Below are 24851 nucleotides of genomic sequence, written 5' to 3'. Positions count from 1 at the left end.
AGGCAGTCATGTTCCATGTGCACAGGGTCTGGATAAAACTCTGCTCTGTCCAGGTGTACAGAACCTTTGGGGTCTCCTCACTCCTTCCCCTCTGCACAGGCAGGATCCTTTAGAAAAGCACTACAACTACAGGGGCAGGTTGGATGGAGCCCTGAGCAATCTGATCTACTGGGGGGCATCCCTGCCTGTGGCGTGGGGAAGGTGGAACTGAATGATCTTTAAGGTCCCTTCCAAACCAAACCACTCTGTGATTCTATGAACTTGCAGGGCACTTCATTGGTAATTAACCTGGTCTAATTATGGCCAGCTTACTGTAAGTGAGGGATACAATTGTATTTATTATAGTTAATGACACTACTTTCTTTGTAAGCTCCCGTTTCCAATGTCATTTTCTAGTCTCAGTTTCCGGTGTGACAGTTGTAACACTGTTGTTCATATGGTTCTGCTTTTACTGCACTGGCAGGTCAGTAAGTATTGGAGCTCTTCGAGCTGTAAGATTGGCTTAAAGAGAATTGCTCCTTATAATAATAAAGGCAGTGCTTAGCTATGATATGGCACAAGCTGGGAGGCCTCTGTCTACCTCTTCTGCAGCAGCAGATGAGGATCTGTGGTGTGCTAGTGCATGGGCAGCATCCTGCAGACAGCAACAGGCCTGATTCCCGGGATCTTCCTGGCTGAAGGCAATGCCAGCTGCAGTCTGGCCCGCTCAGCCCTGCTGGGAACACTTGCCACATAACTGTTGATACTGCAGAAGGCAGCATGGAATTGAAGTTTGACCACGTAAGAGTTTTGATCCAGTCTGAGCTGTCAGAGAAACAATAAGGGCTAACACTTGGCTGGGAACTGGTGTACAAAACATTCCTGTGCTTCCCTGTCCTCTGCAGCATCAGCTCTGAGCACACCACTGTGTCTGAAGTGTTATGGAAGGTTTTCTGTTATGAGCTTGTCTAGGTTTCTGTGTCACGTTGGATGAAGCATTCCCAGGGCTGCCATGCTTTCCTGAGTGCAATGGCTGGGCAGGGTGCTCGGACTGTTATTCAGAAACCACTTTATTCTGGTGCTGCTGCCAAAAGAAATGGCAGCAACGAACCCAAAAAGGTTTGCAGCTGGACCAGTACCCCTGGGCTGGTGCACAGATGTTTGTGCTGGTGCCTGGGAAAGGCAGGGTGGGTGTGGGACTGATGGAGGAGGCAGGTGGTCAGGAGGGCTCCTGGCACTGGCAGGACTTGCTGTGCCATCCAGACATGGCCTGGGATACAGGGGGACCATCACACCCTGTGAGTGCTCCAGGCAGGGGGGAGGTGGGTGAGTGGTGGGTCAGGGAGTCATGCAGGGAGGGTCTGGCACCAAGATGCCATCTGGTCATGCCAGGTGGGGATTTGCTTGGAAAGTAACCATTTTTTCCTGGTACTTTGGCAGGACAGTTAGTTTTCTGCCAACACCACATGCCCCAGGGTGAGCATAAGGCAAGGGGGGGGGGATCTCCATGGCCCTGCCCAGCAGTGATGTGGGTTGGGGTCACCCCATCTCACTGTGCCAGCAGCCAGCAGGAATCAGACCTGTGCAGTATGTGCACCCAGTGGGAGAGCAGCCAGGGCTGGGGCTGTCCCTTCAACCCTCCCCATGTCAGTGGGACCAGTGTGGCCCACAGTGACCTGCAGATGCAGCCAAGGGCAGGGTGTGAATGGTCAGGGAGAGCTGGGAGCTGGCAGTGCAGGGACCTGCCTGTGTGTCTGCCCTTGTCTGGCCTACCTGCCACGGGGCCAGCAGAGCCAGCCCTCAGCAGTCAGGGCAGCGTGTGCTCGTGTACCCCCTCATTCCTGCCTGGGCATGCAAGCGTGGAACATTTCACCCCAAATCTCCTTTCTTCCACCCAGCCCTGAGCTAGGAACTTTACACACTGCAATGGTCTGGCTGTGGCATGTTCAGGTGAAGAGACTGAAAATGAGCCCTGCAATGAGCTGGGGAGGAGAGTGCATCCCACCTGGGCACATGGAAGGGGTGTCCCCCGGTGGTCCCTGCACCTCTGCACTGCCCAGCACTGATGCTGCTGCAGAACCTTCAGGTGACTGGGGTTCTTAGCTGGACCAAGGCCCCTACAGGCAGTGCTAAGGCTTCTTTAAATCCAACCTCCAACCAATATTTAAAGGAAAGCATAAAAACTTCTCCTGGCAACAAACCATCAAGCTCTTTGTGGAGCACCTTCGCATCTCCGCTCTGCCAAGCTGGCTGTCAGGGGTGCAGCTCCCTTCTCCCTCTCCATTCACTGCTTCTCTTTGTACTCTGCCCCAGATAGCTTAAAAAATAGCATAAAAATAGTTATTTGTTTGCTGCATGACACGGAGTATTCAAGAAGCATATGGTATATGGGACAAACAACCATCAATGTCACTATAAAAATATAAAAATAAAAAAAAAAACTAAACCCAACCCAACAAACCTCCTTCTTTGCAAGAGCTGAGATTTACAACTGATCACTGGGAAGGGGGGAGCTTTGCTGGTGCTCTGTGAGCAGTGTCCAGAAGTGAGCCCCAGGCCTGGCAAAGGCAGTGCAGGGTCAGGATCCAGCCCTTGTGACGATGCCAGCAGCACAGGGTGCTCCAGCCTGAGCCCCAGGGAATGTGGGCAGGGTTCATTGCCACCTGTGAACTCGCCTTAAGGCTGAGGGGCAAATTCTCTCCTGCTGCAGTCACCTCCTTGGGATGTTTCCTGTGGGCTGTGCTGCCTGAGGGCCAAGGAAGCAGGCAGGGAGGGATCAGGTTGTGGTTTCCCCAGATGGAACCTTGCAGCCCCTGTGCTGGTCTTGGCACAGTTGTGTGAGCAGGCTCCACAGAGCTGCGGGCAAGAGAACAAGGAGCCAGAAAAGCTCCACAGCTTTGGAGTTTTGCTTTTCCTTCTGGCTAGGTTGTGTTTCAGCTTGGAGGAATGGCCTGAACCCACTTGGGGTGGGCACAAAGCTTTTCCCTTTTGGTAGGACACTTAAAATGTTTGCACGGGCTTCCTAATGCTTTGTTATCCAGAGGAGTGGCAGATTTGGACCAGGATCCCAGTCCTGATTTTCCCATACCCATGAGACATGGTGACTTCTGAGCACTGCACTGCTCTTCTCAGGGATGTGAAGGATGGTTTTAGGTTGGTCCACATCTGTGAGCTGTGCTGAGTGGGTGAGGAGGTGTGGGGTGGAGAGTGAAGTTTTCCAGGAGGATTTGGTATCAGTGGATGAACAGGGACCCGATGCAGAGGGATAAGGATGAGCTGGTGGTGTGGTGCCTGTGTGGCTCTGAGCATGGGGCGTTTCCAGCCGGCTGAGGGCTGGGTTTTGCTCTCTGAAACATCACAAGTGTCTAAAGTAAGATTTCTGCACAGCACTGAATTATTTATTGAATAATTTCTCTTGGCAAGGGACTGGTATGCTGTAGATATTTTAGATACTTTAAATACCTCTGTTTACGTGTGATTACTGGGCTCTCTCAGGACACTGAGCTCCTTGTTAGCAATTTTCCCTTTTTAGCGGATGCTTGCAAAGATCTTGTGTTTTGCAAATGCATTTCTCGGCAGAGCAGGGGGGAGCAGAGGCCAGAGCTGCTCCTCCGGGTTGCTTGGAGATTTCCATCTTTTGTCTGCACCCTGCCTTTGGCGTTGGGATGGTCGGGAGGCTGGAAGGAGGCTGGAGGGCCAGCAAAGCCCGTGAGCCCAGTGCTGTGATCTGCCACCAGCTTTGTCCCCGGGAGCCACAGTGGAATGTGGTGCCATGGCCACACCGAGCCCAGGCTGTTCTTGCAGCAGTTACTTGGTGAGAAAGAGTTTTTTGAGGAGTGAGATGCCTCTGCAATAAATGCACATGCACACACAAGCATTTACAGCCATGCATGCATATATGTAATTGTACATGTATCATATATATATATATCATATATATATCACATATAACAGTACCAAATACTTTAGCAGCCTTTAAGACAGTTTTTCTCTACTGAGTGAAACTGCCTGCCTCTCCTAAAAAAATAACCCAGTTTACATCAGTGGGCCAAGTTAATACCCCAGCCCCAGCCACATGCTGGTGCTGAACTGGTCCCTTTCATCCATCCTGTCCTCTCCTCACTCCTGCAGTCACCAGAGGTCACAGGAAAGCAGGGCTGGCCTCCCTGCCTTGAAGTTTATTTGCCTTATTCCTCTGCAGCAGACCTGAGGCTTGACCCGGATGCAAAGCCTTTTTCCATTGCAGATAACTCTGCCCTGCTGAGCAGGGAGGGACAGCCCTGGGAAGGGGTGGGTGGGGAGGCAGGGGCACAGGGATGGTCCCTGTTGGCATCACTGCAGCCCCCCTTCTGCTCCCAGTGCCCCAGACACCCAGTTTGGGGGGCACTGACCCCCGGCACGAAAGCAATTTGAGCTAAAGAGGCTTATGTACCATTGAAACCCTGTTCTTTAATAGTCTTGTTGGCAGGAGGCCAGTTTCACAGATTGGAAGGGTCTGATTCTCAAAGGAAAGGGAGAGGAACATTCTTCATGTGTAAAAATAAAATTATAAGCTCCTTTTATTACCTTTCTTGCTCACTGGGTGCTTTTCTAGTGTCCACTCCCTGGAGAAGTGCCACAGCCTTTCCTCCTTTGTTTCACCTCTCACATCCTCTTATGTTGCTTGAGCACTGGCATAATAATCCCACAAAAGCAATTTTATCCCTAAACTGGTTCTTTCTTGGGTTTTTTCTCTTTTTTTTCCCCTGTCCCATCCCAATTATAACTCGTTGAGTTATGGTGGAAACAGTCAGTGAGGTCTGGGTATTGTGTTTGTGGCTGAAGCACAACCCCCTCTGTGGTTGGAGATCTCATTAGATCACTTGTTCCCATAAAATCTATGGAAGTGTGAGCCCAGCTTGCTGTGGTGTGGCTGGTGTTCCCTCCCCAACCTGAGCCCAGCCCCAGCCCAGACTGGCCTCAGGATGGGAACTGAAGGCTCATCCAGCTTCTCATCCTCTGTGCCCACACAGGCCAGACTTGTGGAGCTGCAGAGCAGAGGCTGACTTGGCATCAGCTCTCTGGGTTTAATTACAGCAGTGATTAGGAATTCACAGCCTGTGGTGTCCCCAGAGCTCCCTGGCCAGGTTGGAGAAGGTCAGAGGTACCTGAGCTGCATTTAATGGCAGTGGTTCCTCCCAGGGTTGATGTCCCCCTGTGTGCCTGCATAGAGCTTGGGAAAAAGGAAAAATAATGATTGTACTTTGCAAGCAATACACAACATCCCCCAAATGCCTCTGCCTGCACAGTTGTGGCAGCCTCTGTGCATATGTTTTCATAAAGATGTTAATTATTGCAGCAGCTTTCATTTAAATTAACAAATGGTTTCCAGTGATGCAGTCTGACTAGCAGGTTCATGTGTCCCTGGGAATGCTGATGCTCCCTTTCCTCTCTGTAAATGCAGACTCTCTTATAGTGACATAGTCATGATTTGAATCTATCTCAAAATCCCCCAAACCCTCTGTACAGGGCACTGAGCACAGTTTTCTTCTTCAGGGGGTGGTGAGGGAGAATGATCCACGTTTTGCTGGGTGCTTCCTTCTGCAAATCTTCTGTCACCGACCCCATTTCAGGAAAACAACTATAAATCTCAGGGTCTGGGGTCTGCAGAGCTGAATGTGAAAAAAGAGTTCGAAAAGCTCGTACTGTTTCACTGGAGTGAAATCCCTCTAAATCTGCCTCTCTGGACTGAGATGTTTCAGCTCCTGTAAATTGTTTCCTCAGTGGAATGAGTGAGCAGCCAGTGCTGTAGCCAAGGACACAGATCCAGGGTGCTGCCGGGATATTCCAGCTTGCTCTGAGAGAAGGGTCTGTGGGCTCTGAGCCAGCGCGTGTCACTGGCTGCCCTTTGCAGTTCCCCACTGCAAAGGGTTAATTCTCTCATACATGCTGAAAAGCTGCTTATTTGAGTTCGGTTTAGTGCTATAAAGTCTAATGTAAATAGCCTTTTGGGGGGCTTGAATACAGGGATGGTGATGGGACACTTTGCCCACTTTCCAAGACAAAATGAATCACCCTCCTCTTCCTCACCCTGCTGTGAATGAAGGGGGGCAGGAGGATATGGGTGTCCCAAAAGGAGTTGTTCTTCCCGAGCAGGAACGGTAGGAAGGACGTGATTGCATGGCTGCACAGGACCAGTAAAATTTTAATTGCATTATGCATACACCAGCAGTCTGAGACTGTTCCCACACTGGCTTATGTCACTAAAACTCCATTGACTGGAGTTACAGAATCACTTCCAGCAGGAAAAGATGAAAACCAAATTGCACAATAGAGCCATTTGTTACCAAAATAAATAAATAAGCCCTGCCCCGGGAGTGATTGCTGTGAACACAGGCTGCTGGGTGATTCAGAGCCCAGTGCCACTGCAGGAGCTCTGCTCACCCCAGACCCAGGCTGGGAAGTTCCAAATCCCCAGCTCTCACCCCTGGCTGTTCCCTCCTGGCAGCTCCCCAGCACTGCTTCCTTCCTCCAAACCACTTTCTTCTCTCCCTCCTTGCATATTTGTTTCTCTTTTCTTTGCCATGGGGATACTTTAGAAATCCGGTGGTAATGTGAAGTCCCATTTGGAATAAACAGAAATGTCTGTGTTTCCACGTGCCATGTGCATGGATGCTGTGCTCCACCCCCTTGCATCCTTGCTTGTGGGGAACATGCACCACAGCAGGGTGATGGATCCACTGCAGGGAACAGAAATGGGCCAAAGGTGGCAGAAATGAGGAGAAGGGGTGTGGAGACCATCCTGCTGCTGATCCTGAGCCCGAGGTGAGGGCAGCAGAGCTCTGGGGTACGACGCTGTCTTGCTGATGGGTTTAAATTACAATTACTTCTTTTCCTGATCACACGAGAGATGTATTCCCAGAGCATGTGACTGTGAGGGGCTCACCTGCTTGTCTTGACTTGAGGAGGAGGCTGTGATCCAGGCAGCCCTGAGCCCTCTTCCTGCAGATCCAGTGCTCCCAACCACACCTGGGCCCCTTTCCTGGCCACCGTCCCACGGCAGGTTGGCTGCTCTGAGCAGATCAAGTACGGGCTCATTGTGAATCACTTTGGAATGCAAAAATCAGGATTAACTGTTGCAAAAGGCAAGGTGGGTGAGCTCTGTAGTGCAAAAATCCAATGTGAGCAGAGGCTGCAGCCCTGACTCTCACGATCCTTTTGATGATGCTACGAGCTCCAAGATGTTTGTGGACACCCCATACCTGGACAGATGTAAAGGCCTGGCCCTGCTTCCCCCCAGGCAATCCCTGCAGCCCAGCAGGGCAGCAGCACGTGGCTGTGGCCAAGCAGCCCCTCATGGCAGTGCTGTTCCCACAGGCACCTTACCAGGTCTCTGCTTTCAGCTTGGCTGCACGGATGGATACAAAACAGCACTCACAGGCTGATGTTGAGGGAGTAACTCCCAGGATTTCAGTGTAACTAGCAACCGTGGCAAACTGGGTGGCTGCCTTTGGTGGGACAGGCTGTTTCTGGGAGCAGGCAGTCTTAAGTGGGACTTGCTGAAATGCTTTTGCACAAATAGCCAATTCATTGGTGAATGAATAGTTCCCTTGCTGAGCTCTCCCACTCTTTGTAGTAAAAGTGTGTTTGGCAGGCTGCTTTCATAGTCTGGTGTGGAGAACTACTCAGGGGAGCAATCAGTACTCCTTCTCAGTTCATAGTATCCCAGGATGGTTTGGGTTGGAAGGAACTTTGAAGTTCATCTAGTTCCAACTGCCCTGCTGTGGGCAGGGACACCTTCCATTATCCCAGGTTGCTCCAAGCCCTTGAACACTTCCAGGGATGGGGCAGCCACAGCTTCTCTGGGCAACCTATGCCAGGGTCTCTCCACCCTCACAGTTCACCCTGACATCGTTACAGCCACACAGTCAGGGTTTTATTAGATATGAAGATTTCTGAAAAGGTGGTCAAAGCTCAGGAGAAAATTACCTCGTGGGTGGGTATTGCCCAGTAATGTCATCTGGATGTGATCTCTGCAGGGGTTCTACCATTCTTGAAGGGCTGGTTGTGGTCCCAGAGGGTTTGTGGGGTGGGGAGCTCTCGAGGGAGCAGAGGTGGCTGTGGGATGCTGGGCTGGCACTGGAGTATGGGCTCTGTGTCACTGTCCCCTCTCTGCTGCCCCCACCACTTCACAGCCCAACAATGAGTGAGGTTAATTGTTTGTGAGGTTGTTTGTTTTGTTTTTTTTTTTTTCTTGTGCAAACTTATAAACCTCCTCCAGAGTCTCGTGTGAGGAGTGCCCCCCATTTGCTGCCTGGCCTCTCTGCCAGCCCCAGCACTTGCTTGGCACAAACACAGGAGAAGGCTGAGAGAGAGTAGCCCTGACCTTCAGGACAGCGCAGCCCAGAAGCTGTTCCCAGGAGGAAAAAAGCTGGTTTGTGTTAATGTTAGTGGTGCCATTGTGTGGGAAGTCCTGGCCCCCCCATGGGAGTGAAGCCATGTAACTCCACAAGCTGGAGCAAGGCCAGAGGGCAAGAGGAAAGGGGCTGCCTGGGCTCCTGTGGCTGAAAAACTTTTTTTTTTTAAGACCTTGACTCCCGTAAAGTCATAAATAGAGCTGTGTGAAACCTTAACTGTTTGGATTCCCCCTGGGCAGCACCTGCTTGGCTCATCCCTCACAGGGCTGGCTGATACTGGAGACTCTCCAGTGGGGAGTTGATACTGGACCAACACTGTAAACAGGAGTTATTTAAAATGCTCCTTGTGTAGTCAACACCCAAACAGGAGTCCCCTGAGGACAGCCCTGACCTGGCACCCTGGAGCAGTGACCCCCTGCCTGGCTCCCCCTCTCCCCTCTCTCTGTACGTGCAAGAGGCAAAAGCAAAGCAACCTGTTGTGGTGGTGTCTGGATCAGTGCCTGACCTGCAGCTTGCCCTTGGCTTTTCCAGGAGCAGGTCTTGCTCCATGAGCCCAGCACATGGGCTCCCTGCCTTCCCTGCACTCCTAGAAAAGCAATGCTGGCAGCTAAAGGGAATGAGCTGCAGACAGCAGTGTCATCGTGCCCTATCATAACCCTTGTCCCATCCCCTGTGTCCTCCTGCACAGCCCTCCTCATGCAGAAGAACAGGTTTCCACTTTGTTTTTTTTCCCCACACTGTCCAAGCAGTGCAGGGGCCAGGGGTGCCCAGCACCAGTCTGCAGGGAGCTGAACCTCCAGGCCTTCTCTTCTCCTTGGGAAATACCCTGGCGTTTGTCCTTCCTGGGAGCCACCCATCTTCCCCATGGCAGGGTACAGGGTGGGACCCTGTGCTGGTGTACTCACAGCCTGATACCCCGGCACCCCTTTACTGTCACTCAACAGTCACCACTTGTTTCTTCCAGAAAACATTCAAGCAATGAAATAAAACTTTCATGGCTTGAATCACCTATAATTTACCCTGATGTAAATCATAAGGAGCTCAGAGCTGGGAATGTGAAACTGGCAAAGAGGAAGACAGTGGTGTTTTGGGGGTGTCTGTGCGGTGTTCTTCACACAGGGGTAGCCTGGCTTTGCCCCACTCCACGGCAGCTGAGGGCTCGTGGCTGGTGCTGGTGGTGTCGTGACCCTGCCAGGGCTGCGGCCACCACACAGCCCCTGTCCTGCTCAGGGAAGGCAGAGCGAGCTCCCGGCAGTCCTGAGGGGACAGTTGTAGCTGGATCCTGGAGGTTGGCACAGCGTGTTCTCCCCTTCCCGAACTGCTCAGAGCCCCGTGCTGCCCGTGTCCATCCCCGGCCTCCCTGACCTGACCCCCGCTGTGGCTCTTGCAGAGTTTGCCGTTTCTCTGGCAGAGAAGATGCAGGCTCAGGAGATCCTGCGGAGCCTGCGGCTCCCCGAGTTCGATGACCTCAGCCAGTTCTTCCGCAACCTGCCGGCCACGGCCCTGGTTGGCATCGGCGCCTTCGCCGCCGTCGTCGCGTACTGGTTCGCCAGCCGGCCCCGCGCCGTGAAACCGCCCTGCGACCTGCGCATGCAGTCCGAGGAGGTGGAGGTGAGCCCGGGGGCACCCTGGCTGCCTGTCCCCGAGGTTGGCATGCCTGGAAGTCATACAATGGTTTGGGACCTTAAAGAGAACCTCCTTCCACTAGCCCAGGTTGCTCCAAGCCCCTTCCAACCTGGCCTTGGACACTTCCAGGGATGGGGCAGCCACAGCTTCTCTGGGCAACCTGTGCCAGGGCCTCACCACCCTCACAGGGAAGAACTTTTTCCAAATATCTAATCCAAACCTACTTTCTCTCAGTTTGAAGCCATTGCATCTGTCACTACGTGCCCTTGAAAAAGTCCCCCTCCAGCTTTCCTTTACAGGCCCCCTACAATAAGGTCTCCCCAGAGCCTTCTCTTCTCTAGGGTGAACAACCCCAGCTCTCTCAGCCTTTCCTCTTAAGGGAGGTGTCCCATCCCTCTAATCACCTTTGTGACCTGCTCTGGACTCACCCCAACAGGTCTGTGTCCACAAGGGAGGCCAGGAAGGCATTTTTTTTGTTTCTGTAGTTCCCCAACCCCATCCTGAAATCAGCCATGTAATGCACTGTGCCAGGGATCACTTCACCCCTTCATTCACTAGTTCACCTCTTTCTGAAAACTGGAAAACTAGAATGCAGCACATGAATTTTTTCTCTTACATTCTCAGCAACATTTTGGTCTTAGCTTTACTTAACTGTCCATGGCCAAAAATTAGAGGCACTGCTATTGCATGGGGGAAACCACTGAGAGGTAACAGTTGGTAAGACCAGATCAACTGGCACTCCTCATGTGTGCCCATTGCTGAGTTTGCTGCTGCAAACTTGGTAATAGTAAGAAAAAAGTAGACCTGAATCCATGCATAGAGGCTGAAGAGTTATTAATTTTCATGCTTGCAAAGGTTTTAAAGTTTAATGAAGCTGCTCTGTTTTAAAGAGCAGAAATATTTCTGAAACTTATCTCCACTTAATTTAATATCTGAAAGTGGGATGAGAATTTTTAAAGCCTTTTGTGATGTTCCCTCTAAGAAGTTATTGTCTTTAATTCCAACAGCTTCTTAAAAGGGTGGGAGGAATTTACATTTTTCAAGGCAGTTTTTCCCTTGTGGTTAGGGCTTTAGTTAGACTTTCTTCTGGCTCCCAGTGCAGTCCCAGTTTGGTCACTCCCACGCTGGCTATCTCCCCTACCCACTCCTGAAACACCCCTGCTGAGCTTCTGCCTCAGTCTGTCCTTCATGTTGGTCTGGATGTCCTTGAGAAGGTGCCTGTGGTGCCAGTCCTGGGGATCTGTGGAGCCCAGAGCAGTCACTCCCCCCAGCACAGCCCACTCCCTTACCTGCAGATCCGTAATTCCTGCTTAAATCCCCTTGGGAAGTATCAACCCTCTCCCATGACACTGAGCTCCTCTCTGGGCAGGTGTCACCGGGGTGCTGAGGGGGATGTCCCACTTCTCCCATCCCTTTTTGGGGCAGGGGTACGGTGGTGGCTGCAGAGGTCTCACTGCCCTTTGGGGAGGGTGGTGCTCTGGGGGGGAAGTCCCGTGTCCCACCCCTCGGGCAGTGCTGGCAGCTGTGTCACCTTTGTCCCCTGGTGTCCCGCAGGGCCTGGCCGGGGCGCGCCGGTCGGTGATCGGGGACAGCCCTCAGCTGCTGACACACTACTACGATGACGCCAGGACCATGTACGAGGTCTTCAGGAGGGGATTCAGCATCTCTGGTGAGAGCACGGTGGTGAGGAGGCCTGGGAGCAGAGGGGGCAGAGGTGGGGACCAGGTGATGCAGATGTCCTTACCCATCAGTTGATGGCACCATCAGAGAGCTCTCAAGCACTCCTGAGACATCGTGTCCCACTCCAAAAAGCCATGATGACTCTTCCCTGCTCTATCATAACCATTTTTGTGTCTGCTGTTTATGATGTCATGCCTCATTGGACACAACAATTTCATGGTCACATTATTATTTTTGGTACCACCAAAAACCTCAGTGGAATTGCACCTGTTCCACCCCACAGGACAGGGGTGAATAAATGACTCAGTAGGTGTATGGAGAAAAGGGTCTTGTGCAGGTAGGTACAGTCAGCAAATTATTTAAACTTTTCAAATCTTCATCCTGTCACGCAGTGCTGCATGTTGTTTTACCCTCCTCCAGAGTAGGCTGGGCTAAAAATAGCAGTTTTCACTTTGAACTGTTTTAATCAAAAGGCAGTGCAAGCAGTGGGAGCTGGCGTTTGGGATGAGAGCTCTCATCAGACACTAATGCTCACATGACCTTCTGAGAAGTGTCTTCTGATGAAGCTGTTTGGGGCAAACTGCTGCTGTCCCTCCTGTAGCCCAGGGGGGAGGACTAAAGCTCTTTGGGATCCCAGTAGCTCGATTTCCATCAGGTGCTCTTGTGTGTGTAATTTGCTGGAGTGAGAGGCAGCCCCCTAGTAACTGGATTTACTGTGGGAGGGCTCTGCCACACCCCCTTGGCGTGGCACTGGGCATTAACCCCGGTAATTTGTCATCTCTGCTTGTGTCTTCCAGAGAACGGCCCCTGCCTGGGGTTCAGGAAACCCAAGCAGCCCTACCAGTGGCTGTCCTACAAGGAGGTGAGCTGGAGATGACACCCTTGTCCATCCTCTCCCCCTGCCTGGCAGAAGAAGGGGTGTTGGGTGCCCGTTGGTGGCACACGGGCCTCACCAGGGTGTAGCTCCTGAGCTGTGTGAGGGTTCCCGTGTCCCCACCAGGGCACATCCAGGTGTTATATTGGTGTGTCAGCTTCCAGGGGCTGGCTCTATGCCATGAACCCACTCCTGGCTGCAGCACTGACACACTCTGGAGCCACGGGGCATTGCCAGCCAGACATCAGCTGCTAGTCAACTAATGATGGCTCCTGACAAGATAAAAATTGCACTTTTCAGTAGCAAATACGATAATTTGAGAATCTCCCTGTATAAGTCTTCACTTAGTTTGGTATTGCTTATATTCCTCTTTTTTTATGTATTTTCCCTCTCCAAATTCCAGGTGGCTGAAAGAGCAGAAGCTCTGGGTTCAGGCCTTCTGCAGCAGGGCTGCAAGCCATCCACAAAGCAGTTCATTGGGGTCTTTGCTCAAAACCGTCCAGAGGTGAGATTTTAAGTTCAACTTGATGTTGTATTAATAATGTTCCTGACTTGTCGGCTTGTTCTCAGTGTGTTAAATGTGCTGCCACGGCCCCTTCTCACCCCTGTGCTTCCATGCCCTCCTGCAGTGGATCATCTCTGAGCTGGCTTGCTACACCTACTCCATGGTGGTGGTTCCCCTCTATGACACTTTGGGTCCTGGAGCCATTCGGTACATCGTCAACACAGGTAACACCAAAATTAATGTCAGCTTCTCAGAAATCAGTTTTGTTGCTCAGAATGGGTCATTTTCTGCTTCTAAAAGACAGGGGAATGTAGAATCCTAGAACGGTTTGAGTTGGAAGGGACCTTAAAGCTCACCTGGTTGCAATCCCCCTGCCATGGGCAGGGACGCCTTCCATTATCCCAGGTTGCTCCAAACTTCATCCAACCTGGCTTTGGACACTTTCAACACTCCCAGGGATGGGGCATTGTGACTCCCTGAGTGCCTTGGAGTCACTCAGAGAGGTTCCTGGGGAGCTGTGTGTCCCCGCGCTGGGTCAGGGCTGCCTCCGCCGTGTTTCCCACATTCCCAGTTGTGCATAGCCATGGACAGGGCTGCTCTGGGTGTGGGAATTACTCCACAGCCCCCCACTCCTGTGCTGCTTCGTGTTTTGCCTCCTGGATTTTATAACCCGTGTTGGGAGCAATTTTAGTATTTTGAGCTGAATCCCAGAATAATCGTGGATGTCAGCTGCAGCTCTGGCATTGATTTAGGTTAGCTAAGATTGCAGTAATTTTTCAAGAGAGTGCTGGGATTTCTGATGTAGCCTGGAGTGACTATCAGAACTGATACAGCGTTAGCTGTGAACCAGTCTTGCATTAAAAAGGATTTACTGCAAACAGCTTGTTTGGCTGCTCTTCTTCCAGCTGACATTTCTACGGTCATTTGTGACAAGCCTGAAAAAGCCAGGATCCTCCTGGACCACGTGGAGAGGAAGGAAACACCAGGCCTGAGCTCCATCATCCTGATGGACCCCTTTGAGAAGGAGCTGGTGGAGAGAGGGAGGCGCTGCGGGGTTCGCATCCAGACCATGCAGGAGGTGGAGGTGAGTTTGCTCTCCCTCTCCTTTAACAATTTTTTGTAATTTCTATAAAAAGACAGTAAAATATACGGGGACTTGTGAACCACGTGGCAGGTTCAGTGTCTGGAGAGCACAAAAGAGCAGCTCATGGTTGATAATACTGAGCTTGGTGCAGTCGCCTCTTGGTGTTGTTCCTTGTTGATGGCAGAGCCAACATTCCAGTCCTTTCTCCTCAAATACACTATCAGCTGCTATTTAGGCCTGGGAAGCGGGTTGTTATTTAAAATGCTGTCCTCCTACATGTAAGCCTACAGCCTCACACTTGTATGAAACACCCTGGATCCAGCTCAACCAACCCAAGCACTGCTTGAAATGCGAGGATGGCATTGCAGTTAAGGCAACAAAGTCTGGAGAGAAGGGATGACCTAAGTGCCAGCCATGAATTTTTCTGCTCTAGCTCACGCTCTCCCTTAATGGTTTGCAGATGATTAGCAGGTGGGTTACACTGCAGGAATTAAAGTGAAAGTCACTTTTGTTACTTTAATCTCTTCCAGGACCGTGGCCGTGAGAGTCGACATGTACCTGTGGTGAGTCTTGGCATGTTGCTTTTCCCACTTCCAGCTGCAGCTGACAGTGTGACATTTATTGCACTGACAAAAGGGGGGAAGGTTTTCTCTGGCAGAAGGAAGCCTCTCCATGAGGGAAGCAGTGGAGGAGCCCAGGGACTGCTGATACCATCCAATGGAGATCACAGAACCATTGAATGGTTTGGTTGGAAGGGACCTTAAAGCTCATCTCATTCCACCCCCTGCCATGGGCAGGGACACCTTCCATGTCCCAGGTTGCTCCAAGCCCCATCCAACCTGGCCTTGGACACTTCCAGGGATCCAGGGGCAGCCACAGCTTCTCTGGGCAACCTGTGCCAGGGCCTCCCCACCCTCACAGGGAAGGATGGACAGTATTTGCTTCATTCCTGCTGAACATTTAATGGGACAGCAGTGAAATGCTGTGGTTAAGTCACCCGAATTCCAGTAGTTACCCAGGTGGCACTGGGGGAATGTCTCTGCACCCTTCACTTTCTGCTGGGGTTTCTGTAGCTCAGAAACACTCCTTGGCAGTATTTAGCTGGGATATTTTTGGAAAATTCCTTTGATATTTTTCACTGGCTGCTCATACTCGTGCAAAACTCTCAAAAGCAGCTTCTGATGTTCAAGCTTTTTATTTAGTCATTCATGACCCAAAATAGCACACACATGAGGTGGTGCTGAGAATACAGAGATGCTGCTGGAAATGGGAGCAATCAGTAGCTTTGGAATCTTGTCCTCTGTTGTGGAGTTGTTTCCAGAATTATCTGGAAATCAGTAAGTTATCTCAAGTTTTCCCCCACACCTACAGGTACAGATGATGTCTTTGCAAATACTAATGGCAAGGCAAGTATTCCCTCAGTCTTCTTACCCTAAAGTATGTCCTTAGTGCAGCTGGAGCAAAGCACAAGGAATAGAGTCTGCATCAACTAAAGAAACATGATAAAAAGAGTTTTATGATGGTCTGAGGGGAAGGAAAGCTTTTTATGGCAAAGCTAAAACATAATTGGTTTAGTCTTTAGGTTTACACAATGACAACAGTCTCTCCCATTAACCCTTCTGCATTTGATTAATGTGATTTTCTTATTCTCCTTGTGAATTTCCAGCCTCCTCGACCAGAAGATCTATCAATTGTCTGTTTTACTAGTGGCACTACAGGTAAAAGAGGCATTTAAATCTGGAAATGTTAGAATATATTATGAAATTATTTGTTAATCCCACCTCGGTACATGCAAACTTGCTGTTATACTGACATGGCAATGAAATTTCTATGCACTTTAAATATTTAAGAATATATATATTTATATACATTTCTGTAGGTTGCAAATTAAAAGTAACATTTTTCTTTTTCACTTGAATTCTCTGACATACACTTTGCCAGTGCAATTTTCCAGTTTTCTGGGAACCTGCCCATGTTTCTGCTTCCCATTTTACAGTGTAGTTGTCAAGCACTTGGTTGATTTGTATTTATCTTCTGCAGATGTTTTAAAAAAAAAAAGCACCTAAAACACTGAAATGTGGTTCCACAGCTTCCCATTTTCTGTATCCTAAGCACACTGATGTCCCCCGCCTCACCAAGGTCCTTGTCACCTCTGTCTCCTCTGCTGGTGTGTTGCCCATGTCCCTGGGCTGGCCCTGGGCCACCACTTGCTGGGGAGGTCGGGGCTGAGCCTGGGCAGCCCTGGGTGCTGGTACCCCTGTGCCACTGGCCTCCTTTGCTTGGGGATGAGCAGCATCATTTTCCTGCCTGTTTTCAGCAGAGGCAGTGCTTTCTCCTCTCTCCAGACCCTGGTTTTCATCAGCTTGCAGGAATTTCCTACTCTTGAGAACTCGACCTCTGTAACATCTCCCTAAAAGCTGCACAGGGTGATGCACGAGACATCACTGCTTGGGAAGCTGCCTTTGCACTTCCCATGCTCCAGGGACTGCTGGAGCAGCTCTTCCACATTCACCTGTGCTCTCAGGATTGTCTCATGCTTGGTCCTACCCCAAAGCATCCTCGGTTTGGCCTCAGCCCCTTTAGGCCAGAGAAGATGCTGGAGCTGCTGGTGCTGCCCAGCCTGTGGGTCAGGCTGGGCACGAGGGGACACCTTCATCTTCCACCCCCCAGAGAAGACCTGTGCTGCAGACCAGGTAGGCAACTGCTTTATCAACCCCAAGTACAAACTCAAGGTGTATTAAAAGGGTTTGGGTATTTTACTTCTGTACATCACTGTTAGTTTTGGGATCTGCACTTCAGGGTGCCCAGGGCACAGCACGGAGGAAAAGGAGCCTGTGACTCTGCTGTGTCCCAGCACTGGGAATTCCTAAATGGGAAAGACTCGAGTCAGTGCAGGACATGGATATCACAGCCATGTACAGGGTCAGTGCAATGGGGTTGGGCACAGTTGGGACCTGCAGGAAGCTGAAGGAGCCATGCCATGGATACAGCAGGGCACAGTGTGTTTGTGTGCATTCTCAAGTGCAAAGTGATTAATTTTTGAAGCCACGATTTTGTTGATATTTTTATTTCTAAATAAGCAATTCTGCATAGAGAAGGCTTTTTTTTAAAATTTTCTTTTCCTATTTGCAAATGCAGTCATGGGCCAGCTTCTGATTTTGTGCTTTTCTTAGAAAAATGCCCAAGGTTACAGAATTAGGACAACCAGGGAGCTCATTTCCTTTCTCCCATCCAAACCAGAGATTTCAAATTTTGCAAATCTCTCAAACTGAACTCTCCCAGAGCAATGCTTTGTGACCCACCCTGCTAGTGCAGGACTTTGCACACCACTCTCTGGCTTTTCCAGAGTTTACATCAACACTCTGGTCTGTTTTCCACGTTGTGGGGTTTTTTTGATGTAAAAGGCTTGGAGTTCTGTACAGCCCATCATTTTTAATGACCAGATTTAGAATTTTCTTCCAAAGAATATGTTCTCTGGGGCTTTTTCAGTTCTGAAGGGCTCTAAGTATTTTTAGTATAGTGTGAAAAAAAAAATCTCTTCTGTAGAATTTGTAACCTGGAAATGGTAAAATTGGAAACAATTCCCCAGAAGTAGACTTTAATGTTTGCTTTTCTCTGATAGGACCAGATGCCCCAACGCCTCCCCAGGGAGAAGGGAGAGTCTGAGGCTGTTGAGCTCCGATGACAAGACCAACTTTCATGGTTGTGCCAAGAAACCATCAGCACTTGGAAATGGGCCAAAGGCACACAGATGTCCCCAAACCATCAGGATAAAATTTTTCATGCTGGCTACTCCAGAGGAGTCAACTGTCATTCCCTCAAGGATCCACCCGTAACCAGTTGGATAAAAATCACTTCCCAGCAGTTTCTCCCAGCCTGGCAGTGCCTGGTCTGCCAGAGCTCCCGGGGCAAGGAAAGTGCTTGCATCCCAAAACACTGATGGATCACACCACTGAGTTAGTGCTGGAGCTGCTACTTAAAAGACCCATTTAGCAATGTGGGAAAGGTTCTTCTGTTGCTTATGAGAACTGTCAAACCCTGGCCCCAAGATAAGGAGGACCTGACGTTCCCGGGCTATCAGCGGTTGGGATCACGAGGCATCTGTTCCGTAACAGGAGACTCACTGGGTCTGTCTTTCTGAGGAAATTCAAACAAGAGCAGCATTACAGACCTGGCATTGACTTTTTATTTAAATAGAACAGCAGCACGACTGCCAACCTTCTTATCTCAAAGTGGCAGTTCTGGGAAAGGGCTCGCAGAAAGGGGCACCTGATTTGCTGGGTTAACTCTTAAAACAGAACTACTGAGGAAGGTCAGAATTTACAGGAGTCCCCCAGCCCAAAAAGCTGCAGCTGCCCTGTGGCAGCGTGGTTTGTTCTGGATTTCTCTTGATGAAGGCTCTCCTGGCTCCCAACACTGCTGCTCTGCTCCGACACCATTATCCCACAGCCTGAGCAGGAGGGACCCAGGGGAGGAGCCAGGATGTTCACTCTGCTTCCAGGCAGGGTGACTTAAACAGAGGTACTGAACTGCATTCAAGTCAGAGATGGAGTAAGTAAATGAGTCTGAGATCTGAGAAATCTTCTCATAGAATCACAGACTGGTTTGGTTTGGAAGAGACCTTAAAGCACATCTCATTCCAACCATGGGCAGGGACACCTTCCACTGGATAGTGTTGCTCCAAGCCCTGTCCAACCTGGCCTTGAACACTTGAAATCTTCCAAAGAAAAAAAAGCTGAAGAGCTTTGTCGAGGTGCAGGGACCAGCTCTGCTGTTGGTATAGCTGGAGGGCACAGTTTTGAGTTTCCAAACCAGTACTCAGCCCATCCTCTCTGAGCTGTGTGATGCTGTGGGAGCTGCAAGGGCTGTGCACGCGGGTCTGGCTGGACTCAGCTGGAATAACACAAACAATTTCTGGGCTGTGATGTGTATTTACAACTGACACTGGTTTGTGGAGTTTTCTTGAGGTCTGGATCCACGTGTGCACCCAGCTGTGACAATAACCTGCCAGGCTGAGCTGGCACCCACCAGCCCGTTGGTCCAACACGTCAGGGCAGGAGCAGTTGTGACTGGCAAAGCTGTCAGCCCCAGCTTCATTCCTGAGCTTTGGATGAGGATGAATGTCAGCGACACCAAACCAGCCTCCTGTGCACCGTGTTCATCTGCAAGTGTTTGGGACCGAATTACTTGAGGCACTTGGAGCAGCAGATACAGATTTTCAGTAAAATGTGTTAAAAATATCCTACTCTGGTGCAATAAATGTGTGCAACAATTGCTCCTGCTGTTTGGGCCTGCCTTTAATTAGTTGTGAGGTTGAGTAGGAGCGATGTTGGTGACACTGGCAGGGCACAGGGCTCAGTGCTGTGTGTGCCCGTGCCCACCCCAGAGGGCTCCCAGCCTGCAAAATGCTCTGAAGTGAGAGGATTAAACACCTTTTCCTGTGCTGAAACATATTCACAAAGCACCTCTGCCCCTTCTAATCTGAGGAAGGCAGGATGAAATTCTGTCTGATTTGCCATTTAGCTCTGTTACCTGTAGGAGCTTTGCCAGGCTGCCCGTGCCCCCCGTGCTGGGCCCCGCAGGGCACCCGCGGGCACAGCTCCTCCCATGTGCTGCTACGTGGCACTGGTGTGATTGAATTAAAACAATCTGCTTAAAAACTTGCTGGAGAGAGAGAGAGGCTGGCCCTGTAATCTTTATTCGAGCTGAGCTACACCTTCTTTTCAGAAGTAAACCCTCGGAGGGTGATGAAAAGGGACAGTGCTGTGACAGGAGGATGTGCAGAGCTCTCCGTGCCACTGGTCTGTGTGCCTGGAGGTTCCAGCCTGTGTGTTTGCTGCTTAACAAACCCTGTATTTTGGCGTCTGAACGGGTCTGAGATGCAAGGGGTGGCCAGCTGAGAAAAGAGGGGGAGAAAGCAAATATTGGTGGTGCAGAGTTGCCCACCAGTGGTGGGTGAAACACTGCAGGGGCAGTGCCCAGCTCTGGGGCTTTGCTGGCTCCCTGATGGATTTAGGGCTGTCTCCAAGACATTTCTCCTCTGCTGCTGACACTATTAATGACTTCCTTTAATTGCAGCCTCATAGGGTCTTTTTGTTTTCTGCATTGTTCAGGTTATCTAGAGTACTGGCTAAGTAAGAGTGTAAGAGCCTTTTAAATGGTGTTTCTTGGTGTTCAATATCATTCTTAGTCAAAATCTGGATGAAATAAATCCTCCCTGGAGAGGCTGGAGCAGCCAGCCTGGTCTGATGCCCGTGCTTATCAAGCGGCTCCATCTGAGCACTCTCAGAAATGGCAGTGGGGCTGTTTCTGCTGGAAACTGTTGTCCAGAGTCTCCAGCAGAAATATTTGTGTTTACAGTATCATTTCATTAAATTTTGAGTATTGCAGTAAGTGCTTTAGGTGCATGTTACTGCACAGAAATGACGGTAAGTTTTAAAATTCAAGAAGAGAACTTAATGTTTTAACTATTTCTTGTTTCTTTTTTTTTTTAATTTTTTTTTTTTTTTTTTGGTGTTAAGTTTTCAAAAGTTCCCTTCTGGCTCATGGTTTAAACTCCCTCTCTGTTTCCTTGCAGGGAACCCCAAAGGTGCTATGCTGACCCATGGGAACGTGGTGGCGGATTTTTCAGGCTTTTTGAAAGTGACGGAGGTGAATACCCTGAGCTAGAGAACATTGCCATGTGCACGGTGTGGGGGTTAAGCTGGGGCCCTGCACGGGCTGCAAATCCACTCTTGCAGATTAGAGGTGAAATTTCTCCTGCTCAGAGGGCCAAATCCATGGGAATGGGAGCGAGGCTGAGCCTGCAGCACCAGAGGGCATTAAATCCCCTTTCCAGCCCTGGCTCCCAGGCTCTGTAGGGCACAAATTGCTGAGAAGCAATGCTGACTCCTGTAAATCAATTAATTATCTCATTTTTAAGAATTAGGAGAGCAGACAAGTCCTGTACAGTTGCAACTGGTGCTTGAAGAGGAGTTCAGGGTGCAGTTGTGCTCTTTGTGTCCCATTGTGCCCCACAAAGTCCTCATTGATTTGAAAGCTCTCTGCATACCAAGTGGGTGTGTGTATATATTAATATATAGAAGAACATGCATACTTTTTAACAAGAATGGTTAATTTAATTGATATTCCAGTGTATCTCAGTTTCTGTCATACATATTTCTAAAAAAGCATAGTACTGGCCAAGTGCCTTTATAATATGTTTCATACAGTGTGTAAGCTTGTCTTTAGAAACACTGTAGGGAGCAGAATCACTTTAGCACAACATAGTAAGGATTAACAGCTTAAATAGAACAAATATAAATAATCTAATTTTTGGTAGCAAACAAGCAGTTCTATAAAGTAGTGATATGCACATTGGATGGACAGTTGGTTACCTCGCTGGTCTTGTTGTTGAGGTTGAAATTACTGCAGTCTTATTACCTTAATCCTTGAACTTTCTGAGGTTTCCTGGTGTAAAGAAACTCGGACATGTGACGTGAGAAATCCCCCTGAGCTCCCGTGTCCCAGTCCTTGCAGGGCTGTGGCTCCAGCCATGGGCAGTGGGAAGGGCCAGGGCAGTGTTTTGCTGCAGGAGCCCTCGGGCTCTCGGTGGCCTCAGAGGCACAAATGAAAGCTGAGGTGTGGGGAGGTCTGAGCTCCAAAGGGCAGCAACGTTTATTTTGGAAGAGACCTCATTTAGAGCTGAGGGAACTTGGCATCTTTCAGGACTGGCCCATAAAAATGGATTTAGTGTTTGCTGACTGCAGTGGGACTCCTTGATTCGTCTCAGAGGTATCAGGTTGAGAGCAGAGTCTGGTGTAAGTGGCTGTGAATTTGAGAGCTCCAGTCACCAGAGTACTGCAGGCAGGGGGAAAGGTCTGTAGCTGATCCCCAGGATTTGGGCAATGTCTGACCACAGTAATGAAATTCAGCGAAGTGCAAAACACTTGAAAAGAGTATAAATTAATGAAATAAAATAAGAAGTCCTGTAGATTTGCTGTTTACATACTCTTGTGCCAGTTTTGCTTAGTTCAGTGATTTTTACAAATTGAGCATATTTTGAAGTGAGCCCAGAGCTTCATTATAAGGTTGGTGTCAAATGCCAAGAGGCTATTTTAATTTTTACAGTTAACTGGACAACTGTGCCAACTGTGAAATACTATTCAACGTCATCATTTTGGTCTGATTTAAAACCAAATTATTTTGTCTGGGCTTTTACAGCAGTACATAAAAACCCTGGTGATGTTAAAGGTTTTTGCATTACTGTGCTTGCAAAAAATGAGGCCAAACTGTAATAACATATAAATAGGTCTGCAGGCCCTAATGGCTTCATTCAGATGACAGACAAAATAATATGCAGTGGGATGCTGAAAACACCCACGTGGTCAGTGTTGTTTGACTTCAGAAGGTGATGGTTGGGAGGCCATACCCAAATCTGACCAGCCCAGATTTAACTTCAATAAAATATCCCCTGAGGGAGGAACTCCTGTGCCTGCATCCACCATATCCCAGCTCATGGGTTATTGGTTCCACCCTAGCAGTGGAGATGCAAAGTGGGTATAAACTGTTACTACTGTGACCTGATAGATTTTTATACCCATTTTCTACTAACCACTGGCCTTGGTGCAAATTATTGGGTAGTCAACCTTTCAGGTTTTGTAATCCATAATAGTACAGCAGGCCTTACCCTAGGAAATGCAGGTAGAAAAGCTATTTTCTTTTGGGGCATGGGCTAGGTAAGGCTCTTGGGGCCTTTGTTTATTCCAGCTTGCGGGAGAGAGTTAAAAACTTGGCAAACTGAAGACTGGTCAGTTATTTTCTTAATAACTTGCCCAACTTTCTCTTTCCCCACTGTGCCTGTCTGTGGGACAGTGACAATGCCCTTAAAATCACATTTCAATCACTTAAAATGATGAGAAACACTAACAGAAGTAAATAATTTTTGCAGCTAAAAATGAAATCATTCATTTCCCCAACATACTCTGATTCAAATCAATGATTAACCAAAGGAAAAGCAAAAAAAAACCCCCAATCTATAACTTTGACTCCAGTACCACTGTGACTCTCAGATGGGCTCTGTGCAATGTGGGAAAGCCCTGATGGCGTCCGGGAGGCTCCTGCAGGTTGGCACAGGGATCCTGGGGGCTCCTGCAGGTTGGCACAGGGATCCTGGGGCTCCTGCAGGTTGGCACAGGGATCCTAGGGGCTCCTGCAGGTTGGCACAGGGATCCTGGAGGCTCCTGCAGGTTGGCACAGGGATCCTGGAGGCTCCTGCAGGTTGGCACAGGGATCCTGGAGGCTCCTGCAGGTTGGCACAGGGATCCTGGGGGCTCCTGCAGGTTGGCACAGGGATCCTGGGGGCTCCTGCAGGTTGGCACAGGGATCCTAGGGGCTCCTGCAGGTTGGCACAGGGATCCTGGAGGCTCCTGCAGGTTGGCACAGGGATCCTGGGGGCTCCTGCAGGTTTGCTCCAGGATCCTGCTGTTGTGCACCCAGCTGAGAGCACAGATGGGGGGCTCAGCACCTGCTGGGAGAGAGCAGTGAACACAGCCTGGGTTCTCTGCCAGGGTGAGCCTCCATTCCCAGATTCCCATCTGCCTTTGCCGTGGAGGCCTCTCCATGCCCTGTGTGTGCATCTCTCTGCTCCTCCTGCTAACCCAGCTCCATGACGCTGTGGCTTTAACGCTTCCCTGTGTCCGCCGCTCCCTCCTCTCTTGACAATCTTCACCCTTTTGCTCCTCTGGTGCCATTTTTCTTTTTTATTGTTTTATGACTTTCTTGTTGTCTTCCTGTCAGTGTTTCTTTCCTTTCTGTCTCCCATGCCCTCCACCTGCAGAAAGTGATCTTTCCGAGACAGGACGATGTGCTCATCTCCTTCCTGCCTCTGGCTCACATGTTTGAAAGAGTTATACAGGTAAGAAACCTGCCTGAACTGACGAGGCCTCGTGGGGCTCCTTGTGTTTTCTTCCAGAGTCAGTGGTCTCCTACTTGTGAGGATGTACACATTTCCTATTTGCCTTTAGCACACATGTTTGAGAGAATGGTACAGGTAAGGTCCTGGTGTCAGTGGAAATCGTCTTTTTTCCACACCAAAAAAGAAAAAAATTAAATACTAAATAACCAGTCATATCTTGTAGAACTAAAAAAGCTTGTACTCCAGAAGTGCCACATGCATAACACCAGGGCCCAGCTGCAGTCTCAGTGCCATGGCTGTGAGTCCAGAGCTATTCCAGGAGAGTTTCCCAAGTTTTCCAGCTTACACCTGGCTCAGAGATTGGAAAACAGCCCTTCAGCAACCAGCTACCTGCTTGTTCAGCTCAGAGCCACTGCCGCCTGTGCAATTTGGGGGCAGCTTTTCTAAGCACTCCAGGATGATGTTTCATGGGGGTCAAGATAATTTCATGCCATTTTCTGCATCAGCTAAAATTGTTTTATTGCAGAAATAACCAGATCTGCAAAAAAACCCACCCCAGTTTGGCTACACTGCAAAGGAGGAAACTGAGGTCATGGTGTGAGACACGTGATGCTCCTGGCAGGGCAGGGTGCTGTGGGCACCACTGGAGCCAGTGTCCCCTGGGAAGGGTGGCAGATCCAAGCACAGGCTCTTGCCAGCAGAACTGACTCCAGTCTCTTTCTGAAAAAAAAAAAGATGGTAATTTGTGCTGCAATTGGTGTGTTAGGCAAGTCAGGTTAGGCAACCACATCAGGTCTGCTGGCCTGAGAAGC

General features: G+C 49.7%; 1 protein-coding gene across 7 annotated transcripts in view; it reads left to right on the top strand.

The window, feature by feature from the left end:
• The window catches only part of ACSL6 (acyl-CoA synthetase long chain family member 6), a 53983-nt gene that overhangs the window by 13122 nt on the left and 16010 nt on the right, over window positions 1-24851 (top strand). For 3 of the 7 annotated variants that reach the window (XM_032702703.1, XM_032702700.1, XM_032702701.1), the window contains exons 2-11: window positions 9766-9986; window positions 11556-11670; window positions 12479-12543; window positions 12959-13060; window positions 13185-13284; window positions 13966-14144; window positions 14675-14707; window positions 15811-15862; window positions 20722-20795; window positions 23962-24174. In XM_032702703.1, the coding sequence (XP_032558594.1) occupies window positions 9792-9986; window positions 11556-11670; window positions 12479-12543; window positions 12959-13060; window positions 13185-13284; window positions 13966-14144; window positions 14675-14707; window positions 15811-15862; window positions 20722-20795; window positions 23962-24174 (1128 nt within the window). In that variant the 5' untranslated portion in view covers window positions 9766-9791. Of the gene's footprint in view, window positions 1-9765; window positions 9987-11555; window positions 11671-11939; window positions 12019-12478; window positions 12544-12958; window positions 13061-13184; window positions 13285-13965; window positions 14145-14674; window positions 14708-15810; window positions 15863-20721; window positions 20796-23961; window positions 24175-24851 lie in introns of those variants that run through there. The other 4 variants (XM_032702705.1, XM_032702706.1, XM_032702704.1 and 1 more) reach the window with 3 other exon arrangements.

The sequence above is a fragment of the Chiroxiphia lanceolata genome, chromosome 15 (assembly GCF_009829145.1).
Source record: "Chiroxiphia lanceolata isolate bChiLan1 chromosome 15, bChiLan1.pri, whole genome shotgun sequence".
Lineage (NCBI taxonomy): Eukaryota > Metazoa > Chordata > Aves > Passeriformes > Pipridae > Chiroxiphia > Chiroxiphia lanceolata.
Note: the sequence above shows the minus strand (reverse complement) of the source record. Positions and strands in the feature narration are given on the sequence as shown.